At 37.2% G+C, this 23,627-nt stretch overlaps 1 protein-coding gene across 2 annotated transcripts in view; it reads left to right on the forward strand.

Annotated features, from left to right (window-relative positions):
- The window catches only part of KCNMB2 (potassium calcium-activated channel subfamily M regulatory beta subunit 2), a 296,461-nt gene that overhangs the window by 260,540 nt on the left and 12,294 nt on the right, over window positions 1–23,627 (forward strand). For both annotated transcript variants that reach the window (XM_051983195.1, XM_051983196.1), the window contains exons 2-4: window positions 328–450; window positions 12,633–12,803; window positions 16,354–16,549. In XM_051983195.1, the coding sequence (XP_051839155.1) occupies window positions 395–450; window positions 12,633–12,803; window positions 16,354–16,549 (423 nt within the window). In that variant the 5' untranslated portion in view covers window positions 328–394. The remainder of the gene's footprint in view (window positions 1–327; window positions 451–12,632; window positions 12,804–16,353; window positions 16,550–23,627) is intronic.

Consider the following 23,627-nt stretch of genomic DNA (forward strand, 5'->3'; position numbering starts at 1 on the left):
GACAGAGAAAGAAACAATACTATTAGAAAATAGATATAACATTTTCTTTGATCACTGCTCTGGACAGCAGAAAAAGGAAATCACAGGGAGAGGAGAAAAAAAGATAATTTGTTGTCAATTACCTAACTTGGGAGGAAAAAGAAAATTTTCGTATTTTGTTTTTTTTATATATTCCCCTTAGTCATCAGAAGTTCTGTCTGATTTGAAGAAAAACTACTGAGTATTATTGACATTTGATAGAATAGATCCCTGTACACCTAAAGCAAAAGACTTGATTTCTCCCAGGGGGAATCCAACATATGTTGAAGAGTATTCTTCTCTTCCTAGGTCCTTCCGCCATTACTCACAGACTTCCACTACAAGGAAAGAGCCTTCTAGACATACACCCTCTAAGATGTTTATATGGACCAGTGGCCGGACCTCCTCATCTTATAGACATGATGAAAAAAGGTAAATGCTTCTGGTATCTCTTTATATTTCTCTTCTCAGGTCATCCAGGAATGAAGTCAACCAGACAGTGTCAGATGTGGAACTGTGCTAATAGTAAGTGCTAATAGTAAATGTCATATATATGTGTATCGGGGTATGTGTGTGTGTGTGTGTGTGTGTGTGTGTGTGTGTGTGTGTGTGTGTATAGTACATACCCCAGAATTAGTTACTTAATTTTAAGTCGGTAGACTAGGAAATGACAACCTCTAAGGAAAGACCAAAAAGAGGGAAGCCTGTTAACTGAACTACAAACATCCCCAGAAAAATGAGGGATACAGAAGAGAAAAAGGGGAAAGGAAGGAAGAGATGAAGGGAGGGAGAGAGGGAGGGAGGGAAGGAAGGAGTAAGGGGGAGAGAGAGAGAGAGAAAAAAAGAGAGAGAGAGAGAGAGAGAGAAGAGAAGAGAAGAGAAGAGAAGAGAAGAGAAGAGAAGAGAAGAGAAGAGAAGAGAAGAGAAGAGAAGAGAAGAGAAGAGAAGAGAAGAGAAGAGAAGAGAAGAGAAGAGAAGAGAAGAGAAGAGAAAGAGAGGCAGAAAGGACAGAAAGAAGGAAGGAAGGAAGTAAAAAGAAAGGAAGAAAAGGAAGAAAAGAAGGAAGGAAGGAAGGAAGGAAGAAATAGAGAGAGAGAAAGAAAGGAGGGAGGGAGAGGAAGGAAGGAAGGAAGGAAGGAAGGAAGGAAGGAAGGAAGGAAGGAAGGAAGGAAGGAAGGAAGGAAGGAAGGAAGGAAGGAAGGAAGGAAGGAAGGAAGGAAGGAAGGAAGGAAGGGAAAAGGAAAGGGAAAAGGAAAGGGAGAGGGAAAGGAAAAAGGAAAGGGAAAGGGAAAGGGAAAAAAGGGAAAGGAGAAGGGAAAGGAAAAGAAAGGAAAGGAAAGACAGACCAAAGGGAAAAAATCTGGAAGTAGAGGACAGTGTAAAGCTAAGATGAAAGGGAAGGTCAGCCACACAGTCCACCTCACTTTCCAGTTTCACTTTTACCCGGATGTTGGTTATTTATTTCATAATAGTCTAGAGTCTGCCATCCACACCCTCCCCAAAGGGAAAAAAAGTTTTTCTTCACATCCTCTCTTTTATTCTTCTGTATCTCTCACTCACTGTATGTCATTTCCCTGCATTTAAAGAAATGGAATTTGAAATGCCAGAAAAGCTATTCTGCATATTAAGAGAAGTTTTAAGTCTGATAGTGACTCATAGGATCTCAGCTCTGACCATCTGAGGGAGGCTCAGGAAGATGAAATTGGACATCAAGTCTCTTTTTTCCCCTATTGACACCCACTTAATTCCAAAAAGGAGACAGATTTTTGAAGCAAAGCTCTGTGGGTCCAAGGAGAACCAGCTCTGAAATACCTTGTTTATAAAAATTCACTTATTCCTTTGTTTTTAATAACTAGACTTTCATATTTCTTTCAAAAAGCTTAAAGCAAAATGACTTTTCAACTCTGTGAAGGGAATAGCCTTTTATCTCCTCCAGATGCAAGTTGCTATGATTCTCCCCAGTTTTTCTAAGTACCATATTTACTCACAGAATGTCTTCTTTCTTTGGAACATATTTTGCAGCTGAAATGGATATACGGAAGCCGATTATGAGGCTACATTTCTCTAGGTACAATCAGCTCCACTTTAGCACATGTTTCTCTCCCCACAGCTGCTGTGGTTCTTTGCATTAGTGTCCTCCATGTTCCTGAAGATTTAAGAAGATCAGGGAAAGACCTGTGAACAGGGTTACTCTTTGCATTTACTTTCCTCCAATAGGATTTAATTAAACACACTTCAGATATTTACAGGAGTGAGAAAGCTGCTTGTGCCAGGGCAGGGATTGGGAGGGGAGTGCAAAGAACAGAGTCAGAGTCAGATGAATCAGGTTCAGATCCCACTTACAACCCAGGGGATCTTAGATAAATCATTCCATCTCTCCCGGCCTCAGTTTGTTCATCCGTAAAATGAAAGTTGGAGAAAATTGTCACAAGTGTGCTTTCCAGCTCCTATCACTGATATTGTGATCTTAACTAATCAAAGAACTGTCATGTAAAAGAGTTGGTCATGCTGGGGCCAGACAGCAGAAACATAAATAAAACATGGCAGAGAGAAATTCAATTGCAAAGATAAATAATATCAAGTCAAACTCCCTAACAGAGTTGTCCAAAAGTAGAATGAGATGCCTTAAAAAATAATGGCTCTCTTCATTAAAAAACCACAAGCAAAGTTTGAATGACCACTTGGGGAGTACAGAGTAGGGGGAATCATTCAGAGATGGGTCAGACTAAACAGGCTTTAAAGTCGTTTCTACCTCTGAGATTAAATCTGAAGCCTCCGTGGATCACCCAGTCCCTCTAATTGAGGCACTCCAGAACTCAGTGCACCAGAAACCCTAGACTTAATAACAATAGGAGTTAGCATTCATATAATAGTGCTTTAAGGTTTTCCAAATATCTCATTTTAACCTAACAACTCTAGGAGGTAGATGCTGTTATTATCTATATTTTACAGATGAGGCAACTGAAGCTGACAGGTTGAGTGACTTGCCCAAGATCACAGTAAGCATCTGATGGGGGATTGAATTCTTCGGCCAGCATTCTATTCACTGTACACCTAACTGCCTCTTCTAACCACCCTTTACTGTTGTGTCCACAAGAGCCAAATGGTTCCTGGAGTTTAGATTCCCCCCAGGATGATTCAGAGTTGAGACACCAGAGCATAGCAGCATGCACCACAACTGCTTAGGAGAAGATACAGAATTAAAAGGAAAATAAATTCCTTCTAAACAAATCCCCAAAGAAAAGAGGGAAGGAATGATCTTATGATGAAAAGAGCCATTTGCACCCAGAGAGAGGATCATGGGAATTAAGTGTGGACCACAACATAGTATTTTCATTTTTTGTTGTTGTTGTTTGCTTGTATTTTGTTTTCTTTCTCATTTTTTGGTCCTTTTTTGTTCTGATTTTTTTTGTGTGTGTGCAGCATGATAATTGTGAAAATATGTATAGAAGAATTGCACATATTTCGCATATATTGAATTACTTGACATCTAAGGGAGGAGGTGTGGGGAAGGTAGGGAAAAAAATCTGTACACCAGGTTTTGCAAGGATTAATATTGAAAATTGTCTATGCATGTTTTGAAAATAAAAAGCTTTAATAAAAAAAAGAGGGAAGGAGAGGGAAAGAGAAGGAGGAAAGGAAATGATAAAGGGGAAGAGGAAAAGGAAAGTGAAAGAGTAGACAAAGGGGAAAGGAAGGAAAGGGAGGAAGGAATAAAGCATTTATTAAGCACCTACTTTGTGCCAGGCACTATACTAAATGCATTACAAATATGATCTTTTTCTGTTTCTATTAGGCAGAGAATCATTTCTAGTCATTTTTTGATCTTTCATTGCCTATTCTCCCCATCCCCACTGGTTACTATCTTTTATTTCTATCTCATGAACTTATGATTTTTTTTGTTTTATTTGTGAATTGAAAATACATTTTCCCCCTTCTGAACAAATTTTCTCTCTAGTTGAGCTTTCTTGAAGCCCAGAATTTCTCATTGCAAAATGAAAAATCTTGATTGAGAACGTAACAGAAAAGACAAATCCCTGAGCTAAGAAAATTGCAGACTGGTTGTAAAATACTAAGTGATCAAATGAGATATGCAAAGTGTTTTGCAAACCTTAATATATATGTATAATTATGATATATTATTATGATATGTTATTATCCTGAAGACTCTTTGGGAAATCAGTTGATTTGGATCTACCTGAAGCCCTCAGAGATTTTATTGTCTTCTCTTAATCTATTTGAATGAAATTCTTTTATAAATTTGAACTTATTAATGGATTAATTAAAGATGAAATTATCATAAAATTCATTGGGAAATTTATTTCACCTCAGAGATTAAGCCTTGGGGACAAGAGACAGGAGCTCTATTCTGGAAACATGGAACAATGGAAATCATGGGAGATTTGGAGTCTGAGGAACTAAGTTCCAATCTCTCATCTACCAATCACTAGCCATGTGAACCATTACTAACCATGTGAAGTTACATCACCTGTCTAAACCTAGTTTTGCTTCTCTATAAAGTGAAGGCATTGGAACTACATGGCCATGAGCTTGGAAATCCTTTATGCAGTTTCCCATTAATTAAAAAATGAAATTTAAGAAAATTTAATTTTGAAAATTAATTTAAAAATTTTTAAATGATCAAGATATCACTTGATCTAAAAAGATCATGTAGATTAATTAATATTATTTGCCAATTGGTTGCAGCATTGCATGACAACATGGTTCAGTATTTTAAATGGAGGGCTCTGAATTCCTACTATGTGGTCAGTTAATTTGCCATCTAGTATAATATATATGGGAGTTATCATGCACGAGGTGAGAGATAGCCAGACATAAAGACAGAGTTAGTTTCAGTCAAGGAGTATTAGATCAAGCAATATAGGCCATAAAAACACAAATGGTAATTGGTCAAAGAAATAGAAGAATCAATATGGTAGAAGGCAATGTCCATCTAAGCTAGAGCATCCGAGTTAATTCCGTGGCAGGCTCGGTTAGACAGAACAGTAAAACAAGGATCACTTTTGTCATTACAGCCAAGACATCCCTGAAGGAAGACACGATCCAGCGGCTCTTGTTCCTGTCCTCTGAGTTAATAGTTTGGGTTCTCCTGGGGCTAAAATATGGAGCAACTCCATTTATTTTCTGCTCAGCTGGCATTCAGCAATCTTGGGCCCCATGGGTTTGCCCTCAGAGGAACTAGCAGAAGGGCATTTCTCATTGCAGCCTGGAAGCTAGAACTCTTAGACCCAAAGCCCTTGCTGATGTTCATTTTTAATATTTCAGAGAAAAACATTCCTTCTGTTAGTGAAAACTGATCAGAACATTATAGTCAGAAAGACCTTGATAGTAGCTTTGGTTTCATCTGTTAATAAGTAGTAGAAAAGGGAAGTGAACTCAGATCCTTAGACTCCAAATCTTGCATGTTTTCCATTTTCCATGCTTCCAAAATGGAACTCTTGTATCTTGGCCAGATTTAATCTCTGAGATCAAGTAATTTCTCAATGAAATCTATGATAATTTCATCTTTAATTGATCCTTTACTAAGTTCAAGTTGATAGAAAGAATTTGATTCAAATACAGATTTTAAAATATCCTGGAGAACTCAACCAAGAAATTTTACTGAAACAATATTATAATCACAGACCAAACTGCTGCCTACAATTCCTGAGACAAAGCAATGATTCGTAAAAACTTAAGAATAATGTCTTTCATGGATTTAGTCATTCAAATACTTATAATTTCTGAACTACATGGGATGAAAAGCTTCCCAGATAGAGGAGAAAATCCTGTGGGGCCATGATGAGATATATTTAATACTGTGTACCACATTTACTGTGGTACAATCTGCTACTGGTATCCCAAGGATACTCTCAGTGAACCTACAGATGATGATCAGACATCTGAATATTTTTATTCAAGTACAAAAAAGCAATTATGTTATCCATTGTACTAAGAACATTAAATTTAAAAGACTAGTAGCAGAAATAGCAACTTTCCAAAGACTATTTCTTTCTGAACCCCGTTGAAAAAGATAAGACCCAGATGATAATAAAAATGAAATTGAGGACAGAGTCACTGAGTCACAGAATTTAAGGGTTAGAAGGGATCAGTGGTCATTTAGTCCAAGGTCACATAGCTAATGTCAGAAGTAGGATCCAAGTCCAGGTTTTTTCTCATTCCAAATCTATTTCTCTATCCACTGTACTTTCCTGCCTCTGTCTCGTTACCAGTAGGCCAATCAAACTCCACATTCAACAAGTCTTCAGTTCATAAGACATTTATTTAGCAGCTGCTACCAGTCACTGCAGGTCTCCATCTTGCAATTAAGACTAATAACAGGTCCTCTCTTCTTAAAAGGGATGTAGAGAAAATAAAGTCTGAAAGAAAGCTGCTCTAGCAATTGAAAGATAATTTTTACTTCTCTGCCTTAATTATTCTAATATGAATATACTGTGTCCAGTAAACCTGATACCAAGGAAACTTGGAATTCGATAGTTGTTTACAGTCAAGAAAGAAAAAAAAAAAACACCCGTTTCTATTTCCTCTGTTACTCCCCAGGCTCTGTCTGCTCCTGTACGAGTGTGTGCCTGTGTTTAATTAATATCCAAATAAGTGCTGGAGGATCCACCAGAATGTACTTCATGGATTACTCTCAATTTGGAGCTTGATTGCCCTAAAATTTTGTTATATTTAATTTCATTTCAAAGGAGAGAGAGAGAAGAGAGGGAGAGATAAAGGGAGGGAGCAAAAGAAAGAGGGAGGGAAGGAGAGAGGGAAAGACAGAGAGAAAGAGGGAGGGAAGAAAGGAAGGGAAGGAGGGGTAAGAAAGGAGGGAGGGAAGGAAGGGAAGAGGGATGGAAGGATGGATGGAGGGAAGAAGGAAGGAAAAAATGAAAAATTGGGGTCTTGGACCTATTTTGTTATAATGAAATATTCTTTTGAATAAAATTGTATAGAATCAGAAAACTGAATGCTAGAAAGGATCTTAGAGACCATGCAAAAAAGTCATCAGAGAGCACCACAGTATTGTTAAAAGAGCTGAGGGCCTATTAACAGGAAGACTTGAATTCAAATCTAGGTTAACAAAGTTCTTGAACCTCACTAAGCCTCAGTTTCTTAGTCTGCCTACTTGGTCAATAGTAGAATTTACCTCACAGGGTACTTATGAAGGCACCTGATGAACAGATATGTGCAAAACACTTTAAAAAAACATTTAAAGTTCTAGATAAATGTGAGTTATTAATCCTTTCTAACCCAACCCAGCATTTCAAATGAAGAAGCTAAGACCCTCAGAAGCAGAGTGATTTGTCCAAGCTCACACTCAAATATGTGTATATGTACACACACATACACACACTTTAGGTAGAAATCACAAAAATTTCCCAATGATGTGAGCTGTCCAAAAGTAATCCTTTAGGATTCCATATTCTTAAAGGTCTTTAAACAGAGGCTGGACAGCCACTTGTCATGTATGTTACAGTGGGGATGGGTTGGATTCATACACATGTGCACATACAATTACATGTACACATACACATGCATCTACTTTTTTGTTATTGTTCAGTAATTTCAGTCACGTCTGAGTTTTCATGACCTTACATGGGGTTTTCTTGGAAAAGATACTGAAGTGGCTTGCCATTTCCTTCTCCAGCTTATTTTGTAGATAAGGAAAATGGGGTTAAGTGAGTTGCAAAAGATTACACTACTAATAAGTGTCTGAGTCAGGTTTTAATTCAGGTCTTTTTTAATCCAGGCCTGGAATTTTATCTACTGAGTCGCCTAGCTGCTCCATATATATATATATACAGACATATATTGATATATACAGGTGTGTATATATATAATACCTGTATATGTGTGCATGTGTGTTTGTATATAGATATACATCACATGCATAAATGCATGTATGTGCATGGACGTATATATGCATAAGTACATATTTGGTACAGACTAGTGATGTCATCTGTATAGGGATCTCCTGGTGTGGAAACTTCCTTTATCAAGAGAGATCCACAACTTATCTACAACTGATAGACTTGGGGAGTTATCTGAGTTACTAGATAGCTCATTGATTTGCCCAGTTCAGACAACCAGTCTGCATCAATAGCATGACCAGAACCACCCTGACATCCACGCTGGCCTTCTAGCCACTACATTGCCTTGCTTCATAGAGCAGGGGAGTTATCACCATCTGTGCTAACTAACATTGATTAGCTTGAAAACTTCCCTTCGGTTTGCCCTTTGTGCTTCCAAATATTTTCTTGGGATTTTCAAGAATAGGAATAGAGATTTGAATGTAAATAGTATAACAAGTTTGAATTTAGAACTTCCACCAGGTTGGCTTGAAAATTTAATCCTCTGAAGCAGGTTGAAGATGGTGGAGAGGGAGAAACAATGGTGGAATTAAGTCTCTTTTCTTTCTTTTTTTTCTTTTCCTGCTCTTTCTTTTCTTCTCATGCTGGTTTAAAAGGAATATTCTATTTTCATTGCAAATTTTCTATTATTACTTATAGATTTGTTTTTTAATAAAAATAAACTCAACTTTGACTGAAAAAAAGCAAAAGAATAGGAGTAGAGGAGTACACAGGTCCACTCTATCACATCCCTGGCTGCCCTCTCTATGGCAAACATAGTGCCCCTTTCCCACTCCTCACCTAGACCATCGGTCCCACCCACTCTCCCCGCTTTCCATCAACCAGGTCACATCCACAACCCCCTGGTGCCTCTGGTTCTGTGGGAGTCTATAATTTTTGCCTCCTCTGCACATTCCAGAGAATATGAAGAGCATTTATAACCATTTCCAAATTGCTATTTGTTTTCAAATCACTCGTTTGAATCATTTTTATATGCTGGTTGTTCTGGTGACATTTCTGACTGATTGCACTGTCTCTTTTATGTCTAAAGCTTGACATAAGTTATGCTGTGGGACCAGCTAATGTTCTAGGACTGCCTGCCTGCCTGCTTTCATCTGGGAAACATGCAAATCTCAATTGCAGTTATCAGCCTTAAATACAGTTTGATAAATAATAATAGGAAAGCAACATCAGATTATAACTTTACAGCAGGCATTTGAAGTCTGGCAGAATCGGGCTGTCACTTAATGCTTGCAAAGGCTTCTTACCTATCTGAGTTAGCTGGAGATTTGGGATTAATGATGATGATGATGAAGAAGAAGACAATGACGAAAATGAAGGAAGATGAAGATAAATGAAGACAAAGAAGATGAAGGGAGAAGAAGACAAAGAAGAAGGAAGACAAGAAGGAAAATGAAGAAGATGAAGGAAGAAGACAAAGAAGAAGAAGAAGGAAGAGAAGATGAAGAAGAAGAAAGAAGAAAAAGAAAACAAGAAAGAAAAGAAAGCAAAGCAAGAAAGAAAGAAAGAGAAAGAAAGATGGGTGGACAGATTAAATAGATGGATGGATGGATGGATGGATGGATGGAGATAGAGATAGGTAGATGGATGGATAATGAATGATAGATATGAATGATTGATATGTATGAATGAATTATATAAAGATGTAGATGAATGACAACTAAACAGATAGACATTTAGACAGACAGACAGATAGACAGATAAATAGATGGATAGATGTGGGATAGATGAATGATAGATACAAATAAATGGCTGATAGATATAGACACAATTATATAGATAAATGAATGATAGTTAGCTAGAAAGACAGACAGACAGACAGACAGAGATAGGGTAGACACCTGGTTAGATGGATGAATGGATATGGGAATAGATGAATGATAGGTAGATATAAATGATTGATAAATATAGATGAATGAATGAATGATAGAAAGATGTGATGAATATAGCTAGACAGAAAAATAGCTGGATATGAATAAAAATTCTAAAATACATCAAAAATTAATTGTAAAGGACAGATTCAGAGGAAGGGCCTAGAAGCAAAAGACAATGGGAAAACTGTCCCTGTCCAATTAGAACGTTATAGAAGGCAATCTCACCATTCTGTGAGTGCTGGATGACAATTAGGGAAAAGGATCCAATCAATCAATGAGCACTCTTAAGCATCTTTTATGTTGCAGACACCACCTTCGCATCAGGAATACAAATACAAAAATTCCTATGTGCCAAGTACTGCAGTAGGTAGTGAGAACACAATATATCTAATAGTGTTTCTTTACCTAAAGTCTATGAACTTTTTTACTGTTTTGATAGCTGTATTTCAATATGATTAATTCCTTCATAATCCTATATATTTTATTTTATTTATTCAAAAATATGATTTTGTAAATAGGTCCAAAGGCTTCACTAGATTACCCATAGAATCTATGATACAAAAAAAGGAAAGAGCATGATAAATGATATGGAAGTTTGAGTCTAGGTAACTTCTGTCAAAGATATAAGAGTAACAGGACTCAGAATTACAAAGACATCAGAATGAACAAATACAACATAAACGTACAGCATTTAGAAACTGAAGACCAGAAGATCTTATTAAATACCCCCCCAGCTATCCTTAAATCAAAGCATCTATCCATATAGGAAGGAGAAGATTGTGTTCAATTACATGATGTAAAAATATTTTAAAAACAAACCTATTACTTTCAATCCTATTAAAACAAACTCCAAGAGGTAAGGGGCCATAGCAAAAAGGAGAAGTGTAGTATAGTGAAGAGCTGACCTCAGAATGAGGAAGGCCTGGTTCAACTCCCTCTAAGAGCAAATCACTTAATTTTTCAATGTCCCCAAGCAAATCTCTTAAGACTGTAAACTGCAGAAAATCATTGGCAGAGAAATTTTCCTTACCAGAAATGTAATTATTTACATAATGATGTAAATTATAGTCCAATATATGAATTTATAAGTCCAGTTCCCTCTTTCCCCTCCTTTTTTCCCCACCCTCCCAAAAAAAATTTCATTTGCAAACCAAGCTAAGTGGTTTCTAGATTGAGACTGTTTTGGTAACATAAAATCCATGCCCATGCTCTCACTGAGAGATCCAGCATATCCTCTCCCTTTCCAAAATATGGAAACTATGTCAGTTTTATTTCCTTGGCTTTATGAGTTTAAGGCAGAAAGATATTAGACCAGACAATTCCAAGAATCCATTAAATCTAGGGTCCACTGCCCATCAGTGACCCATGTCAAACACTAGAAAAAAAAGACAGAAGATGAGTTTTTATGCTGCATGAGTTTTTATATAAAAGTGAATAATAAACATCTGCAAGTTCCATTTTCAGAGCCCTCTCCATCTTCTCTGTTTTCAAAGCCAAACGTTATTCTCTTCAAGCCCATTTCTTCTCTAACTAGAATCTGGATTAATCTGTCTTTCCTCTTTTCTTTCCTACATAGTCCTTAATTTCCCCTCTACTTTTCTTGCCACTCATCCTAATAATAGCTACCATTTTTAAACCACAAATTTTTTCAAAGCACATGGGTATGCTTATTGGTTTTAAAAGTATGATCCATGAATCCCTGAGGGTCCTCAAGGCCCTTTCAGGGGGTCCATGAGGTCAAAACTACTTTCATCATAATAATACAAAAATATTATAATTTCCAATATGGTAAATATCAATAGATCTGATCTTCCTTAGATGTAAGTTCCATACTCTCTTCACTAAGCTATGCTGCCTCCCAACTATGAGATGTTTTCCTCATTATCCATTTTTGTCTAGTGGTATTATTTGGGGGAGGGAGGATGTTTTGTTTTCCCTCTTCTTAACATCCAAGTTTTTATCCTATTCATCACCTTCCCTTGTCATTTTGAACATTTTAAACTTAGAAAATGGGAACACTTTGAGGTAAGAGTTTCTGCTCTAGGAACATAGATAAGCTGTTGCTTCCCCATACTCTGTGAAAAAAATTTCTTTTAAAAAAAGGGGGAGATAGCATTTGGGGGAAAAGAGAGAAGATTCTAACTTGAACTCTGTCAACACATTTCTAAGTCACTAAGCTTTAATATCTGAAAAAAAAAAAAAAAACTCCAGGACATTCCAGTCTTATCATCTTCCTCATGGATCCTAAATCAACAGACATCCCCACACACCATCATCACCCAAAGCAAGAACAATGCTATAGTCCAGAACTTACTCAAAGGGTTCTACCATTTGCGTACCATGGAGCAATTTAGTGACAAAGTTGACAGATCCAGACTGTGTATTGACATTTGTTGTGATGAATGTTTTTCTTAGGTTCTTAAAAATTGTAAATAGAATGATATTGAAAGGTTTTTGAAATCTGCCAATTTCTCAAGAGCATGGAGCATGAAGTTCACAGATCAGTGACTAAAGAAATATTCAGACAAATTATTTAAAGGGTAAAGAAGTATTCTTTCTTCAGGGACAGGAAAGTGAAGGGAGGCCAAAAAAAGTAATTAAAGGAAAAAAAAAAAAAACCTTTTAAATTGACCCGTGAAATTAATAGACCAGTGGGTGGTGCTCTTTCCAACTGTATCTTTAAGCACCTCCTGGAGATAGGAGGTCTGCTATCTCCACAAGAGTTCAAACCTGCTGGATGCTGCAGAAAAGTTTAATGGGCCTCCCTAAGCCCTCCTTGCTCCTGAAGATATGGCAGTGCACCCTCTATGGGTATATTGATAAAATGTGATGTTCACTTGAGAATTATTATTTTCAACCTCAGAAATATTTACCAAAAAATCAGGGACCACGACCTTCTGGACAAAAGGAAAACAGTCACCGCTCTGAAAGCTGGAGAGGATCGAGCCATTCTCCTGGGACTGGCCATGATGGTCTGTGCCATCATGATGTACTTTCTGCTAGGAATCACACTCCTGCGCTCGTACATGCAAAGGTAATTTTCAATGTTATTTGGAAACATCTAGTTAATTGGCTCTACATTTTTTCCCCAAGATTCACATTGAACCATCCTACCCCACGATCCTATCTAGAACTGAAATCTAGAATTGAATCTACAACTGAAAGTGATTGTGAAGGCCAAATAGTCCAACCCCTTCATCTTAAGAGAGAAGGAAACTGAATCACAGGATGGTTAAGAAAATAGTTATTTATTATATTTATAAATATATTTATGTGTGTGTGTGTGTATGTTTATTTATTTATTTATTCAAGTATTTATTAAGCACCTACTATGTTGCAGGTAGTTTGGAAGGAACTAGGGATGCAAATAGAATAAATAAAACTAAGAGTTTACCCAAGATCGTGCACACAGTAAATGTCAGAGATGGGATTTGAATCCAAGTATTTATGCTCGAGGCAGTACTCTTTCCACTGTTTCCAGATTTATATTTGCCATAGGATAGCTAGGTGGTGTCATAATATCTAGAGCACCAAACCTGAAATCAAGAAGACCCATTTTGTGAGTTCAAATATAGCCTCAGACTTTAAACTGTGTGATCCTGGGCAAGCCTCTTAGCTCTACTTGCCTCAGGTTCCTCATTTGTAAAAATGAGCTCAAGAAGGAAATGGCAAACTACTTCAGTATCTTTGCCAAGAAAACTCCAAATGAGGTCATGATTTTCACATGAGTGAAAAATGACTTAAAACTAAAACTAAATTGAATAGAAAAGGATATAACAGATAGGAAGCTCAGTCAGGAAGACCTGTAGTTTGGCATATTGGCTGTATGACCCTGAACAAGACATCTAACTTCTCAATGCTACAGACACCTCTCTAAGACTACAAATTGCAGAAAAGTTGTCATTTGCACTAGTTAAGGGACTTCTCTATACCTGAGATCTCATATATGCAGCCCACAACACTCCCAAGAGTGTCAAAACAAGATTAAAATATAATTTTAATTACATTTAAATTGTAAATTTATTAAATTGTAAATATTTTACAAAACAAATAAAAATACCGTAAAAGACAGATAATACAAATAGGTTTTCCGAGTCAATATGTGGCCCTCAGAGAAATCCTAATGAATAGTTTAGTTTCCAATTGAATTTGACATCATTGTGGTACATACATCAATAAAATTGTTAATCAGGACAAAAAAATTAATAGGAGAAACAGAAAGTTTCTGGCTAAACCTAGTTTTACTAGGTATGATCCTAGAATCTATTCATTCTACCAAATCACCCATATATGGACAAATATGGCTATTGTCCATAAATTACAGGGCCATTTACCACAGCAAAACAGAAACACCTGACTTGTTCAAGTCTCTTGGGAAATCATGGCAGTCTTCAGCTGCCTGCTGAAACAGAATTCTCTCTCATGAAAAATGGAGGTTTAATTTAGAACAGGGAATCAAGCTATTTTATAGCACCCATTTATCCATGTAAATTAATACCTTCATTTTAGAAACAAAATCCAACTGAAACACAGTCATTTGCTGAAATTAAGGCATCATCTTTCAGTTTCTAAACGCCACTAAAATCTGCTAATGGTCGTCAGCTACATTGGTTCTCCAAGAAGGAGCCAAGAGTTTTGGACTGGGGCATGATCTGAAGGAGCTCCAAAGCTACCCAAAACCTACCCAAAGTTCCCCACAGATGTAACAACAAAGTCCCACTATATCTCACCCAAGGAACCACAATTCCCTTAACCTGATGGGATGTCCTTGGTCTCCCAACTCTAGCATCCTACCACCACTTTTCTTACAGAGCTTTATCCTTGGAGGGGCCAAGAGTGGGAATGAAGGAACCCTACCAATAAGCTGCAAAACTCCAAGATAGTAAGCGCCAGAAGCCCGCAGTTGCTAGGGTAATCAGTTTATACCCAGAAGCTGGAGATTGATTGAGCTTCTGTTGTTTCCCAATTACAAACACAGCCATTGATCATCAAGCTCAAAAACAATTTTTTTTAAATAACTCTGACCAATCCAACCAGCAGCTGGGAAGAATTTACATTCCTCTTTGTTCTAATGTTGCAGAAAATAATTAATGGGAAAGTTATTTAAGCCTTCAGTTTCTAGAGAAAGATCACTTCTCAATTGGACATATAAGTATGCATATATGTATACATATACATAATGTATAGTGTGCACACATTTATGATTATGTAAACACATATATGTTTATTAATTTTATATTTGTTATACATATTTATGTACTTGTTTCTCCCATTAGTTCATTGTTAGTAGGGATCTTTTCATTCTTATATCTCTTAATGGCTGGTATATTCCCTCTCTCAGAGTAATGGCTTAATAAATGCTTACTGGACTGATTGATCAACTTGCTGAAAATGTACTCGAATCAGGGTATTACCACTTACATATGTCATATAGGGAGGCATGTATAAGGTAGAATTTGCATGTAGGTCTCCCTAAGAGAATGAGGCAGTGAGACAATGGATAACGCACTGAGCCTGAAATAAGGAAGACCTGAATTCAAATCGGGCTTCAGACATGTACTAACTGTGTAACCCTGGCCACTAACTGCCTTAATCCATTGAAGAGGGAAATGGCCAAACCATTCTAGTATCTTTGCTGAGAATTCTCCATATAGAATTATGAATAGTCAAATATGACTGAACAATTTCCTAAGAGAGAGACACTGTGGTTTAATCAGTACTGTCAAAATCAAATTGAAATGAAATAGATATTTCCTGTCCCATACTGATTTAGAAAACCACAAGTTAGCACTATCTAGGTTATATTGTATCTTTAATCATGTAGTTAAAACATTTCTCAGTTACATTTTAATCTTATTCAACAGCAATCAGGAGTGACAGCCTTCAACTGGAGTTTGATATTTCAGACTCTGGAGAGAGTGCTAGACTCAGTCAGGAAAACTTGGATTCAAATTCTGTCTGATATTTATGCCCTAAGTCAGGGGTCCTCAAACTATGGCCCATGGGCCAGATGCAGCAGTTGAGGTTGTCTATCCCCCTCACCCAGGGATATGAAGTTTCTTTATTTAAAGGCCCACAAAATAAAGTTTTTGTTTTTTACTATAGTCCGGCCCTTCAACAAACAGTCTGAGGGACAGTCAACTGGCCCTACTTAAAAAGTTTGAGGACCCCTGCTAGTGATCACCAACAAGTCACATCATTTCAGAAGCCTCTGTAAAATGAGGGGATTGGACTTGATGGTTTCTAAATCTAGGAGTCTGTGAACATTTTACTGGACAAGGTGTGTTCCTGGCACAGGGGGCTCTTGGACTTAAGCCTGGCACAGAGGAAGGGTAAGGAAACAAAGAAGATTAGGCAAATGGGATGGGAGAGACTTATGGTTTTTTAAACATCAAAGATCTGTGGTTACACTGATGTGAGAACTTCCTCCAAGTCATCTATAACCCATAATGCTGCTGAAGGATCCCAGCAGAGGGGGGACAGCGTTGGATGTACAGGCAAAAAGCCCTGAGAACAAATTCTCTTCTAACATTTACTGTGTGATCAAGGATAAGGCTCTTAATCTTTCTCTCTCCTTTTTTCAGTGTGTGGACAGAAGAGTCTCAATGTACGTTGCTTAATGCTTCCATCACAGAAACGTTTAACTGCACTTTTATTTGTGGTCCAGAATGTGAGAAGAACTCTCAGTATCCCTGCCTGCAGGTCTATGTTAACCTGACTTCTTCGGGGCAAAAGCTCTTACTTTACCACACAGAAGAAACAATGAAAATCAATTCTGAGGTAGGCACATGGCATTCATTTCTTCTCAGGCTAATTTCATGGGGACAACTAACTTCTGACTCTGAAAATGAGCCCTCAGTTAGCATTCTAGGACCAAAATTCACCCAGGAAGTCAATCCTCCTCCATCCACCAAGTTATACGTTATCTCTATATGGCTGATTTCCTGTGTGAGTATGGATTTCAGTTGGTTACCCCTTATTGGGCTGCTACTTTACTTCATCTGTATTTGGAAAAGGAATCACTCTAGCCTTAATTATTACTCTCAGGGAAACAGCCTTTCCAAGGACAGAGACCTACAGAGTAAAAGGTGGCAGGGATTACCCCACCACATAGAGGGCACAGGTCATGGATGTATTTGGGGGGTTCAGATGACTTGAATTTCTTCCATTGGTACCAATTCTTCACCTGATAGACTATAGTTTGATTTGTTCAAGATAGCAATTAAAAGACCAACAACAATTAATAAGTATTACTATGTGTCAGGCACATTTGTGATTAGTCAGACACTGGGGATAGATGCAAAAATTAAATAATCACTGCTTCCAAGGAGTTTATGTTCTTTTTGGGATATAGATAAATACATGCAAGCATTCATAAATATATATGCACACATATACGTGTTGTACATATATACATATGCATTCAGCTTCTACATACAGAATAAATACAAGATTAATTAGGATCTAAAGCAATACTGACAGAGTTCTGTTCTTTTTCATTGACCCTTTGCAGCTTTCCTGTAGTAGAATTGGGGGGAATGAAGCACAGCTTTGAATGCTAAGATCAAGTTTTCATTATAGAAACAAAAATTACCTGATTACTTTTTCTTCAAAAATCATTCCCATTCAGATTGATCATAGAAAATTTCTTTTGAGTCCTTCTAGCATACCTATTTTTTTAATAGTATTTTTTCCTCAGTCTCATGGGAAAACAATTTTTAACATTCATTTATGCAAGATTTTGAGTTCCAAATTTTTCTCCTTCCCTCCCTCTGCTCTCCTCTTTTGAAAATGGTAGGCAATTTGTAAAGCATTTTTCCATATTAGTCACAGTTGTGAAAGAAGAAACAGATCAAAAGGAAAAAAGAAGAAAGTAGAAAAAAAAAATTCAATCTATTATCAGAGTCCACGCAGTTCTTTATCTAGATATGGATAGCATTTTCCTTCCTGAGTCCTTTGTACATGTCTTGGATCAGTGACATTGAGAAGAGATGAGTCATAATCGTCACACAATGTTGCTGAATTGTACAATGTTTTTCTGGTTCTACTCATTTTACTTTGCATCAGTTTAGACAGGTTTTCTGAAATCTACCTGCTCATCATTCCTTATTGCACAATGAAATTCCATTAAATTCATATACCATAGTTTGTTCAGCCGTTCCCCAATTGATGAGCATCCTCTCAATTTCCAATTTGTTGCCACTACAAAAAGGACTGCTATATTTGTCTTTGCACATTAGGTCTTTTTTCCCTTTTTATGATCTCTTGGAGATACAGAGCTAATTGTGGTATTGCTAGATCAAAGGATATACACAGTTTGGTTGCCCTTTGGTCATAGTTCTAAAGTGCTCTCCATCTAGCATACCCTTAAAAAAATTAAAGCACTAAGAACATAAATTAAAGACTGAAAAGGACCTTCGAGATCATACAAACCAACCCTTTTATTTTATAAATGTGGAAAGTGAATCTCAGAAAAGGGAACTTACTTATTTAAGATCACACAACTAATAAGTGAGAGAGCAAAGCTTGAACCCAAGTCTTCTGACTCTATATTGTCTGCTCTTTCAACCATATTATTCTTTTAACCTTCCTCTAGAGATTTTCAAAACTAAAGGTAGAAAATGGATATGATTTATTTATTGCATTATTGAGATTACAACAAACTAGAGTGAGGGACTTTGATATGAATGATCTGAAAATTCCCTTTTGGCTTCCAATGAAGAGGTAAGAGTCCTTCAGGTATTATGCTATAGAGGGAAAAACCAACGGACCTGAAATGAGAAAGACTTGGATCTAACACCTGCTTACTACCTGCCTTTCTACTACGTGCACCCTATACAAGTCAATTTCTCAGTACCTCATTTTCTTCATCTATAAAACAGAGATGATAATAGTGCTCAAAGTATCCACTTTTTTGATGTAGGGACTCCTGGGAAGGAATTTCCTTGACCAATGCCTATCTAGGACCTGCTTTGCAACTGGATTGATGCCTGAGAATTGCCGGGGGGTACTGAGAGCTTAAGGGGCTACCCCAGGGTCACACAATCATTCTGAACCAGAAGTGAAACTTGAACCCAGGTCTTCATGAGTCTAAGATCCTCCTCTATATATTATAAAATGGATATTAATAGCATCACTACTATTCTGTTAATTAAGAAAGCATAGGACACAATACTATGGACTATTTATACAACAGGTACCACATAAATGCTTTTTGTTTGATTAATTTAAATCACTTTGGAAATCTAAACTTTAAAGTGCTATTGAAATATAATCTTGTATGTGAATATATATTATATACACTTGCCTTTTAATCATAAAAATCCGTCTTCCCTATCCTGATATACAAAACTTTCACAAATGCAATATATGAAATGGTATTCATAAAAGCTAATTTGATCAGTCAAGAGGCATTCCATGTTAATAATTTTGAATTAGCTGTATTGCATTTCTAGCCTGTGTTGGTAGGGATGAATAAGATACTTATAACTTTCCAGGGAGAATTATTAACACTGATGACTGGGGTCAGTCCTGGAATCAGCCCCACCTGAATTCACTTCTTTTGTATTTTTATTTTTCAACTTTTTCTAATTCTGAAATTGACAAACACGAGCATTTCTACATACAAAGAAAACCATCAAAAGTAGATTCATATAAAACTGGGACTGTCTAGGCAGAAAGGCTTGGTTTTTCTACTTTAAGAAAATATTAAAGATATTCTATGAGCATGTGGCCAAGAAGAGGATTTCTTCAGCCAAAGGCAGAGAAAGCAACTGCATTTTGGTTACAACAGCTCAAATAAATTATTACCACCCCATATGAGAAGTCAGCCTCCTGAATATTTCAGAAGCGGTTTTTGAAAACGTCTGCTCCAGTTCCCCCTAATCTACAGGAAGCACAAATAATGTTCAGTTGCCTCAAGGTTGTTTTATCAATAAATAAAAGTGAACATAGTCTCAGTTTTTTTCCAAGATGTGCTTATTTCTACCATCAGCCCTCCAATCAGGACTAATGCTATGGAATATGAAACTCTCAAATGCTGATGAAATAGTGAAGTTATTCATTAATGCAAAATTCATCAAGCATTTATTATGTGCCTACTATGCAGTGGTCAGAGCGTTAGGGACTGGGATTATAAAGACAAAAAGGAAATTATCCCTTTCCCTTCCAGAAACCTACATTCTAACTGAGGGAAACAACACAGAAAAATACATATAAAGTACATACAAAGTACTTTTTTTTTAGTTGAGAGCACTATCAACTGAGAAATCAAGATTTGCTCCCTGACAGAAAAAGTACTTGAAAGCTCACGTCAAATGGGTATCAGCTGAAGAAACTGGGGGCTTTTAATGTAGAGAAGACCTAAGGGAGACATAATAGTTGTCTTCAAATATTTGGAGGGCTGACACATGGTAGAGGAATGAGACTTTCTCTACTCAGTCTCCAAAGGATGAACCCACATAACATAGAGAAGTTTACAGAGACCATTTAGAATTGATATCAGGAAAAAATTTCTTCACAATGAGAGCTGTCCAAAAGTGGAATGAGCTGTCTTGAGAGTGCCTTCCTTCCAGCAGAGGCTGGATGTCCTCTTGGGTATGTTGTATAGAGGCTGGGTTTTTAGGAATGAGCTGGAGTAGTTGCTTCTGAGACCCCTGTCAATTCTAGAAGTCTTCAATTTTGTTGTGTAAATCTAAAGGAAAAATATGTCTCATGCATGAGCTGTTATTGACTTTCCTTCTATCCAAATGATAGCTGTTTTCAGATTCTTGCATCTTATAAAACTCAGGTTCTATGGAATACTCCCTAACAATATTCCTGAGCCTTCGTATTTGAGTCAGTGTTAAATGACAATACACCGAGATCCAGACCATGCTCGCAATCTTCACTATGTTGCTGGTGGCAATTTGGGATATGCAAGGGAAATTTATAATATTTTTGTTAAGCTCCTATTATGCATCAGGAACATAGGATTTAGATGGAGAGGAAACTTGGAGAAAATCTAATCATTATTTTAGAGCTAGGAGACTGAGCCCCAATCTCTTACCCACAGTCACACAGCTGTAAGTAGCAGAATCAGACCCAGGCTGATTTTAGAACTAGTAATTTTTCCACTGTACTGTAACTGCCCAGCTAGTTCCCATAATTCTGTGCACTGGCTCATTCATCTGTTCATCTCCCCACTTTTCTCTGTGATTGAAACTCTTCCCATTGGAAACTTGCTCTTGTGGAGAAAGGGGGCAGATGGGCAGAGGCAAAAAGCCCAGATGGGAATTACTACTGTCAAACCTTACAAAGCTCTCCTTAATGGTCTGAGTGGTTCCACACCCCAGAGAGTGGAAGCTGAAAATAATTGGACTTTTCACAATGTTTCCTTCGAACATAGTTGTCATTTCTTTCTGCAGAGTTGAATTTCTGAGATCCCAAATATCAAAACAACAGAACTCAGGCAAGTTGTGCTGCATCTAAACCTGACACCACCGAAGAGGAACCAGCTCTTTTCTTTTCAGAGGGTCACCAGACCATGACCTTATAAAGATCAGCTGGCAAACATGAGCAAAAGATGGTGCTGGGAAAGCTGCCAGGAGAACCCTTCCAACAGTTCCTCAACTCATTCCAAAGCTCTTTAGTCCTGATCATACTTTCCTTGTTAGCATGATCAAGGACAATTCATTTCCATTTTGACAACTTAGCTTCCCATGTGATCAGCAGAGTATGGTGGTCTCAGAGTAAAGAAAGATTTACTTCAAGCCCCACTGCTAGCAGAAACCTGCTTTGTGACCATGGGCAAGTCATTAATTGCTCACTGTTCATCCAGCTCTCCAAGACTATGGCTGATAGTGAAGTAATTGATTTGCATTAGTGAATGGAGTTTCCATACCAAGACATCCCTATACTAATGAAATCATAGAGCTCAACTTTAAAAAAAAAGTCCTTCCCTTAAAATAGCCACATTTCTAAAAGTTACAAAGGAGTAGCATGAAATTGAAAGATGATTTTACTGAAATGTATAATGCATAGCTGTCAATTTTTGAGTTAAGTCAACAGGATGCAAGTGGGTCAGTCATGATGTTGTCATATTCAAAGGCACAAGGACAATTTTCTTTCATTTTTGTTCCTTGCCCTATGTACTTTTTTTCTTTAGCTCTTAAAGTTAAAGTCTTTCCAAACAACCACACAATCAACAAATATTTCTAAAGCATTTTCTATGCACTAAGTACTAAACTGGACATTAGGGGCACAGTTCATCTTGATGATATATCAACAAATATAAAAATATATTTTCCCCTATTCTCAAGGAAACTATATTCAATTGGGGGAGAAAATATCTGCATTTCTAAAGAAATATTGAAAAATATGCATATGTATACATACACACACACCAAATACCTTATTTTTAAGGTATTTGGAGGAGATGGGAGGCAATAGCAACTCTATGACTGGAGATTCTCAAAAATAAAAGATGGACACTCACAGTTAGCAGCCATCCTTGAAGAAGGGAAGATAATTCTGAAATCTTATATCTTTGCCCATAATTGAGCAAGAAAAGTGTTGTAACAGCTTCGTGCTACCATAATTAGAATCTTCCTTTCTGAGCCCTCTTTTGTAATTTCTGTTAAACCAATCTTTTGCCAAATAGATGAACACACTAACATAGTTTTTAGGATGGGTTTGAAATACAATTGGCCAAATCTTTCCATTAGGGGCCCTCAACAAGAGCAACATATCTCACTCAATCACTCTAATTGGCTTCCTGTGCCAAGTCAACATGGGAGTTAGGAGTGACTTGGTTCTGTCTATGTGATCATAAGGATGAATAAGTTATTGGCTACATGTGCTGGTAAATCTTGGGGTGACCATTACTTCTAGCCCTGAGAGTAAGAGAGGGGCCAATGATAATGTTTGTCCTGTAGCACGCCAACACACTGGGCCATGTTCTGTACACCCCTAAGTATAGGGTCACAGAGTATAACAAAACTTTTAAGTTGAACAAGACTTTTAAGGAACAACTTACTATCATGGCAGAGAGAGGGTCCACAGCTGGAAAAGACCCTGGAGGTCATCTACGAAATCCCACTCATCTTAAAGTTGAGGAAACAGTATCTCAGAGAATAAAATAACCTGATTTAAAGACATGTAGCTTATAAATAATAGAGTACCCACCCCACACTTTGCACTATATAACACTCTACCCCTTCCATGATGTTGACTTTAGAAAGGTGATGAGACTCCAATCCATTAAATTATTAAGCATGTATCCCATGCAGAACACTGTGCTGGGTGCTAGGGATTCAGATACAAAAAAAAAATCCCCCTGCTCTCTGAAAGGGGATACTAACATCTTACTAGAGAGTAGAAACCTGCATCCCAAACAAGGCTTATGACTCTCGGATTCCTTGAATATGGATCATTCTGTCCAAAGTTCTCTTTTGAACTTTTGTACAAAAAGAGGGCAGATGCCGAATAAACTGAGGTTGAAGAATCAAACTCAACTCAAAGGAAAAATGGTAGCACCATCTATCTGAAAAAGAAAGTGAATGTTTAAAAAAACTAGCTTTTTTTCTTTTTTCCCCTTTTTTTGCTAAAGTATTGAAGCTTCGGTGGATATTCTCAGTCCATTCCCATGAAAGCTATCTTTGTAGTGACAGGAATGTTCAGCTTGGTGTTAAATATGATCTTAATTCCAATCTCATTTAACGCTTAATCAATGTGTGACCCTGGGCAAGAAATTCCAACTCCTGAAGCCCCTGTTCCTCATTTATAAAATGGAAATAATAATGCCCTAAGTGCCCACTTCATAGGATCAACATAGAGTGCAAGTAAGATCATAAATGTAAAAGCACTCCACAAACTCTGA

This window comes from Antechinus flavipes, chromosome 3 (assembly GCF_016432865.1).
Source record: "Antechinus flavipes isolate AdamAnt ecotype Samford, QLD, Australia chromosome 3, AdamAnt_v2, whole genome shotgun sequence".
NCBI lineage: Eukaryota > Metazoa > Chordata > Mammalia > Dasyuromorphia > Dasyuridae > Antechinus > Antechinus flavipes.